Genomic DNA, 11422 nt, shown 5'->3' with positions numbered 1-11422 from the left:
AGACAGGGTTTCTCTGTGGTTTTGGAGCCTGTCCTGGAACTAGCCCTTGTAGACCAGGCTGGTCTCGAACTCACAGAGATCCGCCTGCCTCTGCCTCCCAAGTGCTGGGATTAAAGGCGTGCGCCACCACCACCCGGCTCATGCTCTTTTTTTTAAAAAAAAAATAAATTTATTTTGTATACAATATTTTGTCTGTGTGTATGTCTGCAGGCCAGAAGAGGGCACCTGACTTCATTACAGATGGTTGTGAGCCACCATGTGGTTACTGGGAATTGAACTCAGGATCTTTGGAAGAGTAGGCAATGCTCTTAACCGCTAGCCCTCTTTTTTTTTTTTCCTTCAAGACAGGGTTTCCCAGTAGCTATGGAGTCAGTCCTGGAACTTGCTCTGTAGAACAGGCTGGGCTCGAACACACAGCGATCCACTTGCCTTTGCCTCCCGAATGCTGGGATTGAAGGTGTGTACCGTCTCCACCACCTGGTGAGGTTCACGCTCTTTGTGTACCAGCTGTGTTATGTGACTCAATTTTTTTTTGTACTTTTCAATGACAGGGATTAAACCTAAGACTTTTTGCAAGCACTGAGATATACCTCCAACCTGATATAAAGTCTATTATTTCAAGACAGGATTTCATGTAGCCCAGGCTGGTCTCAAACCTTCAATGTAGCCAAAGGTATCTTTGAACTTTTCTGATCCTCCTGCCTCTACTTTCTAATCCTGAGATATGTGAGGTTATATCTCAAAAACAAAATGAACAAACAAAAACTGTACAAAAGATGAGAAGAAAATACCTGGGATCCAGAGAAAGTTCAAGGCCTGCCTGGCAACTTAGTGAGAAATGTCCAAAGTTAATGCAAAATAAAAACAGGATAGTTCAGTGGTAGAATACTGGCCCAAAATAACCAACCAACCTACCTTAAAGAAGAAACACAAACTTCAAACACTCTAACAGTGGGTAGAAGCACCTGCTGCCAAAGCTGACAACCTGAGTTCTTTCCCTAGGACTCACACGATGGAAGGAGAGGAGATTCTCAAAAGTAGTTCCCTGATACCAGGCTTGTGTACTCCCTACCTAACCACCCATTCACACAAGCTAGGTAGATATAGATAGACAGATGACAGACAAACAGATGATAGATACATACATACATACAGTATAAAAAAGCAGAATGAATATTGAGGACATTCTGGATTACATAATGAGTTCTTGGCCAGCTAGGGTCACATAGTTAAGGTTTTGTTCTGTCTCAAAACAAAACAACAACAAACAACAAAAACCCAACGGCAAATAAAACAACTATTCAGGAAAACATAACAACAAATGCATGCTTGTGCACACTTGTGCAAGCACACACGCAAACACACGAAAAGAATAAAAAGACTTTTAAGTAAAGAGAAACAAAAGAGAAAAGATGGAGGCCCTAAACCCACCTGCTTGGGGGAACTATGTATTACTTTTGCTGGGAGATGTCTCAGTCAGCATGTGACCTTGCTATGCAAACCTGAGAAATAAGTCTAAAGCTTGGTATGGTGGGTGGCACATGACTACAATCCCATCTTTTAGAAGGCTGGGTGGGGGAGGAAGATTACCAGTCTGAATTACACAGAAGAATGTAGAATAAGATGCCGTCTCAAAAAATAGGCCAGGTGGCAGACTACACAGAGAAACCCTGTCTTTAAAAAAAAACAAAAACAAATCCAAACCAAACAAACCCAATTCTATCTGGACATGGTGTTACAAGTCTCTGTTCCTAGCACAGGGGCAGCAGCTAAGGTGCACAGTGAGTTGAAGGCTGCCCTGAGTTAAGAGTCCCAGGTCAACCTGGGTACCTAGCAGGCCCTGCCTCAACAAACAAACAAAGTCCATGCAAGCTGCTTAACATTCCACTTAACAAACACTGTAAAACAGCTAAAATTTTACAGCAGAGATCTTAACCTACTGATGATAAGACACGCTTTATCCCCTATGAGGTACATTATTCAGGAAAATACAGGCTTTACCTCTGGGGGACATAATTTTAGATACACAGAGCAAACTGGGTGTTGTCTGGACAATGACAAAGGAGTATTATTCATGTCTAGTTCAAAACTGAGCAGGGCAAAAAGTGAGTCCCTGGTTCACAAAAACACCAAAGATTGTTACATCTGCATAAGTAAACCTAAACTTGGACTGCTGCCGATGAACTGAACGGATAAACAATTATGTATGTATGGTAGACAAAAAGAAGGGGCTGAGGCTGTAGCTTACTGGTAGGGCATATATGCCTAATGAATATGAGCAATAAAACAATAGAGAGAAAATGAACTAGCTACAGGACAGAAGCTCAAATCAACACAATACTGAGATTAAAATCCCAAAAACAGGGACTGGAGAGATGGCTCAGCAGTTAATAGCACTAGCTGCTCTTCCAGAGGTCCTAAGTTCAATTCCCAGCAACCACATGGTGGGTCACAACCATCTATAGTGGAATCTAATGCCCACTTCTGGCCTAAAGGCAATAGAGCACTCATATACATAAAGTAAATAAATTTTAAAAACAAAACACAGCAAAAATACCCCACACTAAACATAGAATCCTATGTTGATTGACACATTAAACTGAGAGCTGTTTATTTAAAAAAAAAAGCCATCATTAGTTCTCAAACATCATTGTTATCTAAACTTAAAAAAAGATATGAAATTTAAAATCGGAAAACAAGTAGTTAAGTATAAACACAGAGGACTGACCTATGAGAAATGTTAAATCTTTGGACAGTCCTTTCCCCGTTGGCCAACCAGATCTGGATTCTGGTGATGGGCTCCAAGTTGTTCAGTGACACAGCAGACAAAGTCCTTTTCTTTACAACTTCGATACTCTTTGCTTTAGAAACGATTTTTGGTGTAGCACTAAGAAAATACAAATGACGAAGTCAGATACATGTTTTCTTATTATATAAATTTTGCATTAAGCTCAGTTTCTAGGAAGAGTTTTATAAATCACAACTACTCCCTCAGGAATAAATGATTGTTATGTTCACAACATATATATTCTAGGAATCAAATGAAATTATACATACCCAAACAATCTGTAAGTTTACAGAACAACATGCAAATTAGCATTACCTGGGGTACATGATGAACTGCTAAAAGAAATTACTTTCTCTGTAGAAGTTAGCCCTTGAGTAACCAAGGGAAAAAAAAGCAAAGTATTTTGAAAGGTACACCTAGAACTTTCTAGATGTAAAGCTGAAAATGTATACACTTTCCCACTACTAATAAATGAAAACAAGGGATTGGATATATAGTTGGTAGAGTGCTTGCTTAGCATACACAAATCCTTAGTCTAGTCTGCAATACCCCATAGAACCAAGCATTGCAATCCCAGCACTAGGGAGGTGGAGGCAGGAGGATCAGGAATTCAAAGTCATCCTTGAAAATATAAAGAACCTGCCTAAAACAAACAAGGCAAACCAAAACCAAATCAACCTTTAAAAAAAAAAGATCTTGGAGTTGGAAAGATGACTCAGAGGTTAGGAGCACTGGCTGCTCTTCCAGAGGTCCTGAGTTCAATTCCCGGCAACCACATGGTGGGTCACAGTCATCTATAATGAGATCTGGTGCCCTCTTCTGGCATGTAGGAAAAACACTGTATACACAGTAAATAAAAAAAAAAATCTAAAACAAAACAGCAACAACAACAACAAAAAAAACCCAAGAACTCATTTGGAATTGGGATGTATTTCAGCAGTAACTATTTGCCTTCCATGTTTATGGGCCCTAGGTTAGATAGAACCCAAGCACCAGAAAAAGTCATTTCTAGCAGAAGAAATTATATGTTCTATATGGTTAGAAAAATGAGAAAATGTCTGTTATAGAAAACACAGACAATAACTATACTTACCTTCCTAGTCTGTGACCCTGTCCTGAAAAGGGCTGGAACACAGGCTTAGTAGACATACATACTTCATTTTTTTTATCTTCAACTTTAACATCCACTTCTTCTTTATCAAAAATTCTCCGTAATTCTGAAGGTAATTCCCTTTGAAAGAAAAGAAAATGATAAAGCTCCTGTCTTCCCTGTCTCTGAAAGACAAATTCCATATGGGTTAAGGAGGTAGCATAGACGGTAGAGCACCATATAAGCCAGCAATGGTGGTGTGTGCTATAATCCCAGCTCCTGGGATGGGGAAGTAGGAGGATCAGAAGTCCAAGGTTATCCTTGATCACATTGCAAGTCGGAGGTCGTCTAGATTACAAGAGACCCTTGCAAAAACAAACAGGGCTGGTAAAGGTACTTGTTACCAAGCCTCATCACTTGACTTTCATCTCTGGAACCTACAGGGTGGAAGGAGAGAACTCCTGAAAGTTGTCTTCTGATTTCCAATATGAACACTGTGGCACACAGGGGTGTTTTGTATGTATATAGATAGACAAATGTAAACAAAATAAATACAAGAAAAAAGAAATATATGAAATTCATAATATTTCATAAGGAAATAATTCAATGTATTTAAAGTAATATCACCAAATAATATGAATACACAAACCTGAGATATATAAAGTAATTTTAAAGACATTATGCCCAGTTTTATAGCATTACCTAGAATAGTATTAAATTCATAATTCTTGACTAGATGCTGCTAATTTACAGTTTACTGTGTGTGCAGGTGTGAGTATATGTGCTTATATGTGTGGGTAGTATTTGTACTTATGCATGTGTGCACTGAAGTCAGAGGAGGGCTTTAGGTGCTTTATTATTTTCTGTCTTACTCATTTGTCACAGGGTCTCTCCCTGAACCTAAAGCTCATGATTTTTTGCTAGCTTGGCAGCCAGAAAGCACCAGCAATCCTCCTGTCTCTGCCGTGCAATAGTGCTGGGGTTACAGTGCATGAGACAATGACCATCAGGTCCTCATGGGTGCAGAGCAGGTGCTCTGAACAACTGAGCCATCTCCACCCAGCTAAGAAATTATTTCTTATTCATGTGTGTGTGTATGCGCACATGTGCGCATATAGGATGTGTATGTGTGAATATGGGCATGTGTGTGCCATGACACATGTAGAGACAAGAGGAAACTTTTGGTAGTCAGCTCTCTCCTTAAACTATGGATTCTGGGATTGAACTCAGGTTTTAAGGATTGACTGGAAAGGACTTTGATCTGATGAGCCATCTCAAAGGCCCATTCATTTTTTCATCTTTTTTTTAAAAATATTTATTTATTTATTATGCATACAATATTTTGTCTGTGTGTATGTCTGCAGGCCAGAAGAGGGTACCAGACCTCATTACAGATGGTTGTGAGCCACCATGTGGTTGCCGGGAATTGAACTCAGGACCTTTGGAAGAGCAGGCAATGCTCTTAACCACTGAGCCATCTCTCCAGCCCCTTTTCATCTTTTTTTTTTTTTTGGCTTTTTGAGACAGGGTTTCTCTGTGTAATAAATAGCGCTAGTTGTCCCGGAACTTGCTCTGTAGACCAGGCTGGCCTCAAACTCACAGAGATCTGCCTGCCTCTGCCTCCCAAGTGCTCAGATTAAAGGTGTGAACCACCCAGCTAGTTTTTATCATTTATTTAAAAAAAAAAATAGATAACCAAAGGACTAAAGATGAAAGGAAATACTAAGCTTTAGTTCTATTTTTGTTTGTATTTTGAGATGGGCAGGCCTTGAATCTCTGATTCATGGCTCTACCTCTTGAAGGCTAGTCTGAAACTCATGATACAGCTAATACATCTAGCTTCATAGATAAGACAATTCTCCTTTCTCAGCCTCCCAAGTTTGTAGGTTATAGGTAAAATACTTTCCTAACTCATTTAAATACGGGGGAAGGGGCCGCTGGGCGGTAGTAGCGCACACCTTTAATCCCAGCACTCAGGAGGCAGAGGCAGAGGCCAGCCTAGTCTACAAGAGCTAATTCCAGGACAGGCCCCAATGGTACATAGAAACCCCCCGTCTCGAAAAACCAAAATAAATAAATAAACAAACAAACAAATAAATAAACAAAGTAAGAGGGCTGGAGAGATGGCTCAGAGGTTAAGAGCACTGGCCTCTCTCAGAGGACCTGGTTTCAGTTCCCAGCACCCATGTGGCAGCTGACAACTGTCTGTAACTCCAGTTCCAAGGGATCTGACACTTTCACACCAAATCACACAAAAGAAAAAAACATTTATTTACTTTGATAATGACAAAGTGAAATACAATCACTACTGGTTTTAAAGAAAAAAAAATTCACATTTCATCCTTCTATCAGATCTAAATAACAATTGATTGGCTCCAGTCCTGGGCTTTGTCTAATATTTCAGATACCCCTTTTTGGTTGGTTGTTTTTGGTGCATATCTTTAATCCCAGCACTTACTAGACAAAGGCAGGAGGATCTCTGTGAGTTCGAGGCCAGTCTGGTCTACACCAGCTAGTTCCAGGACAGGCTCCAAAGTTACAGAGAAACCCTGTCTTGAAAAACCAACCAACCAAACAAAAAGACTATATAAGAAACTCTCATGGGGCTGCGTGATGGTGGCGCACGCCTTTAATCCCAGCACTCGGGAAGCAGAGGCAGGAGGATCTCTGTGAGTTCGAGACCAGTCTGGTTTACAGAGCTAGTTCCAGGACAGGCTCCAAAGCCACAGTGAAACCCTATCTCGAAAAAACAAAAAAAAAAAACAAAAAGCAAAACAAACAAACAAACAAACAAAAAAAAAACCCCACTCTCGTGGGGCTGGATGGAAGGAGAGTGTAGCTCAGTGGGAGAAGTAGTCTTGATGTGCCCCTGGGTCGGTTTCTGGAAAAAGGTTGGGAGAAACAAATAATCTAATATTAAAATAGGCAAAGAAAAACATGGAGAAATAATTTAGAATGCCATTTCTCCAAGGATACACAAATGGCTAATGACACACATTACTAGTCACTGGGGAACTGAAAAGAAGAACTAGAAGGAAACACTGTTTCCTACTTACAAGGAAGCTGTAATTCAAAATGGCTGGCATTGACAAATATTAGCGAAGACAGAAATAAATACTGTGGCCCTCATACACTGCTGGTATACTGCTGGGGTTGTTTCAAACTGTAGAGTTACTTAGGAATACAGGTCGACAACTTTTTGTGAAGTCAAAGATAGAATTAACATCTTGTGAGATATATATGTATATACATATGCCTAACTGAAAATATTTGTCTGCATAAGAACTCAGCCAAGAACTAGGAGATCAGCAATTAAAAGCACACTCCACTCTTCCAGAGGACCCAAGTTTGGCTCCAGAACCCATGTCAGGTAGCTTACAACATCCTCTTACAGTTCCAGGGGATACGATGCCTTTAATCGCTGTAGGCATCTGCACACATGTTTAAAATGCACCTATCCCCTACCCCTGCATACACATAATTTTAAAAAACTTTATAAACAAAAACTTAGCTGGGCTAATGACACATGCCTGTATCCTAGCATCTGAGTGGTAAATACAGAAGGATGAGGAGCTCAAGGTCATATTTAGTAAAGAACTCAAGGTCAGCCTGGCCTACATGAGACACTGATATCTCCCACGAACCAATTAATTTATACAGGGTCGTAGGGGTGTAGCTCAGTAGTAGAGCACTTGCCTGGCTTGCATATAGTTCTGGGTTTAATCCATAGCCCAGCAAAACAAAAAACAAAACCAAATAAACTAACCAACCAAACAAGCAAGCAAACCACTTACATAGAAATATATTTTTAACAGCTCTAAACATGGAAATGACGCAAACATCTAACCACTGATAAACAGACAAACTGTGACTTCTGACTACATAGCCCTGGCTGTCCTTGAACTCAAAGAAATCTGCCTTCATTTGTCTTGAGAACGCTAGAATTAAAGGCATGCACTACCATGCCTAATAAGATACTTTTTATAGAAATAGTTAAATAGCCTCAATTGCCAAGAAAAATTAAATATATATACCCAAACAATAATACATATATACATATATTCACATATATATGAATAAGAAGTTATCATTGTGAGAATATATAGATATATTCAAAGAGCTCATAATGGACAATTAAAAACTGATTTATAAATAAATATATACCGTGAGGATCAAATCTGAACTAAACCAAGACCACCCCTTGTATGCCTGTTCCATGATCCCAAGTTCCCCAAGTTCCTGAAACAAGTCCAACTCCACCCTGGGTATGACTAAGACCATGTCTCAAGCAAAAACAATACCTATTACCACTCTCCTCAAAAATACTTGTATTTTTCTAGATAAACCATGTATAATACTTAGATTCATAATTTTAAACTTTATAATTTTAAAGATAAAATGACTAAACATGGAATAACAAAGAAGACATGGAATTAAGGAATAAGTGGCAAGATTGGTTGATCAGAATTCAAATTCCTAAAATTCAAATTATAGCTCTAATCTGGGCTTGTTGGTACATGCCCAAAATCCCATTTGAGGCAGGCTGGTCCACATAGTATACTCCAGGTTAGCCAAGACTGTATTTTGAAACCCAATAGAAATAAAACAAAACAATAAAAAATTAGTTGTGGCCCTCTAAGAAAAATGTCAATTAGAAAAAAAAGGGCACTACAAACCAGGTGAGTTGGGCCATGTCTTTAATCCCGGCACGAGGGAGGCAGAGGCAGGAGGATCTCTGAGAATTCAAGGCCAGCCTGGTCTACAGTTCCAGGACAACAGGGACTGTCACATAGAGAAACCCTGTCAGAAAAAATAAACAAACAAAGGGGCACTGGGGGTGGGCATGGTCACCCATACCTTTAATCCCAGATCTCAGAAAACAGGATGGCAGACCACTGTAATGTCCAAGGTCAGCCTGGGGGAGAGTGAGAGGAAGGGGCAGAGAGGAGTGAGGAAGAAACCGAAAGGCCAAGATCAATTTAAGCTAGATGTGATAGCTTATACCTTGGATTTCAAAGATAGCTGAGACTAAATGACTGTTATTTAAAGATTTTCCATATATTTATGCCTGTGTGTAGGCATAGCACATGGAAACAGATGCCCTTGGAGGGCCCCCAAACTGAAGCAGCAAAGCTTCTTAAACCACCCCTTCAGCTCTGGTTGCCATTTAAAACAAACAACCCAAGTCCCCTGCCACACCACCCCCCAGGGAAGAGATGTGAATTCGCAGAAGAAACAGCATGTCTATGAATGTGTAAAGGGGCACAATCATGACTACGAATGATTTTTTGATGTGAAACATGCCTGAAATACCCCTCTACTATGTCCTGCTTACCCCTTTTTGATGGAGTTCAGAAACTGCTGACTTGCACCATCAGAGTAACTTCTAAAGTCATCATTGACTGTGAATCCGTTTTTCCACAATTTTATATTTACATCTACCTACAAGGCAGTAAAGAAAGGAATACATTGTAAGAAAGACTGACCTTGAGCTCAATAAATAGCCTATGCTGGCCTTGAACTCCAGATCGTCCTACCTGAGCCCAAGTTCTGAGTTCACAGGCCTGTACCATCACACCTAGTTCATGAATGATATTATGTTATTATTAAAACATATACATTAGTCATTTGGAAAATTTTGTTCTCTAAGCCACACAAATCTAAATGCTAATTATTTCCTTATATGACAGACATTATAGTTATTAAAATAATACTAACTTCATGAGAAAATTCTGTAAGTTTAAAAAGCTGTCGAGTGCATGAAAGAGATTTCCCCAAATTCCTAATCCAGTTAAAAGTTGACTAAGTAAAATCTTTGCATTTGTAACAATACAGTAAGTTGTCTCCCTTACCAGGCCCACTTAATTATTCTGTGAAAATGCCTGCCAAAATAGCCAAGTCTAATGGGGTACGTGTATGTGTAGGCCAGAAGTTGAGTCAGTGTTTTCTTTAATTGATATCTTATCCCAATAAAGAGGGGCTGGAGAGATGGCTCAGTGGTTAAGAGAATAGGCGGCTCTTTCAGAGGACCCAGCTTCATTCCTAACACCCACATGGCAGCTCCAAACTATCTGTAACTCTACTACTAGGTGATCTGACACCAATGTACATAAAATAAAGTTAAGTAAATTTTTTTTTTAAAGATGATTAGGCAGTTAGGAGCACTTGTTATTTCAAAGGACCTGGCTTGGCTCCTGGTACCTGTTTCACTGAACATTCTTAACTTTAGTCCCAGAACTGACATTCTCCATGGGCAGTCAGCACACATGTGGTACATATACATACATTCAAATGAAACAAAAACATAAAATAAGTAAATGTGCTACATTTCCAGGTCTTTGTTTACTTTTTAAACTATGATTTATCAAAGTTTATAATTGGTACTATTATAATAAAATTTATTTTAAAAAAATCAAACCTTATATAGGTATGCAGTTACAAAGGTATTTTTAAAATGTTTCCAGCTGGGCGGGTAGTGGTGGTGCATGCTTTTATACCCAGCACTTGGAAGGCAGAGGCAGGCAGAGTTTGAGGCCAGCCTGGTCTACAGAGTGAGTTCCAGGACTGTTTCCAAAGCTACAGAGAAACCCTGTCTCGAAAAACCAAAACCAACCAACCAAACAAATAAATACATAAAATGTTTCCAAAGCTGGGCAGAGGGAGTGCATACCTTTATTTAACCTCCGCACTTGGGAGGCAGAGGCAGGTGAATCTCTGTGAGTTGCAGGCCAGCCTGGTCTACACACTGAGTCCCAGAATAGCCAAAACTACACAAAGAAACCCTGTGTTGAAAAAACAAAACAAAACAAAAAAATCCCAGAAGTTTCCTAGATGGCTTAGTCAGTTCTATCATGTGTGTTTCAGATTGTTGGGCCTGGCAGCAGGTGTACATACTCAGTGAGTTATCACTTACAACTCCCCATTTTATTTTTTTTTTTTGAGACAGGATTTTTTTTGAGACAGGATTTCTGGAGTTCACCAATTCAATTCTACTGGCTAGCCACAAAGTTTTATCTGTGTCTCTGCCTCTCCAGCCCTGCGAATGAGTCTTTTAGCTTGTTATGTGACAGTGGGAGTCCCAATCCAGGTCCTCATGCTTCTAAGAGCGATGCTCTGGCTTCCTTCCACCCTGAATACTCCAGCCTTGAACTAACTATGGCCAAGGACAACTCCTACCTTTGGACTTTCAGTTCCTCTGACTCCCCACCTCCCAAGTGTGGGGACTAAGAAGTTTATGAAGCGCTGGGTATGATGCTGTTATGAAAGCATTCTACCAGCTGAGCTACAGCCTCAGTCCCATCACAGACATTCCTAACTGGAAGCAGTATGTATTTAGTTTGTAAATTCAAGAAAGTAATACAATAATTTATATCTCAGTTTATTTTGACTGCTTTGATTACTGCTCAGATGCCAACAACTTTACCTATCGCTGCTTTTCTGGCACTTGTGCAAATACAACATGATGAAAATGGTAAATAATAGCTTTACTATTACAAAAATAGTTTTAATTTTATGGATCCTCCTTGAGGCCAATAAGTAACAGA

The 11422-nt window shown here is 39.6% G+C and overlaps 1 protein-coding gene across 1 annotated transcript in view; it reads right to left on the bottom strand.

The window, feature by feature from the left end:
• Ubxn2a (UBX domain protein 2A) overlaps positions 1–11422 on the bottom strand; it is a 39668-nt gene that overhangs the window by 5292 nt on the left and 22954 nt on the right. Inside the window, exons 4-6 of the mRNA XM_041634742.1 lie at positions 9214–9320; positions 3882–4019; positions 2729–2887 (exon numbers count right to left, since the gene is read on the bottom strand). Coding sequence (XP_041490676.1) covers positions 2729–2887; positions 3882–4019; positions 9214–9320 — 404 coding nt within the window. The remainder of the gene's footprint in view (positions 1–2728; positions 2888–3881; positions 4020–9213; positions 9321–11422) is intronic.

This window comes from Microtus oregoni, unplaced genomic scaffold, assembly GCF_018167655.1.
Source record: "Microtus oregoni isolate MIOR12 unplaced genomic scaffold, Mior012 000002F_ref0000024, whole genome shotgun sequence".
NCBI classification, from domain to species: domain Eukaryota; kingdom Metazoa; phylum Chordata; class Mammalia; order Rodentia; family Cricetidae; genus Microtus; species Microtus oregoni.
This window is presented reverse-complemented; position numbering and strand designations above follow the sequence as displayed.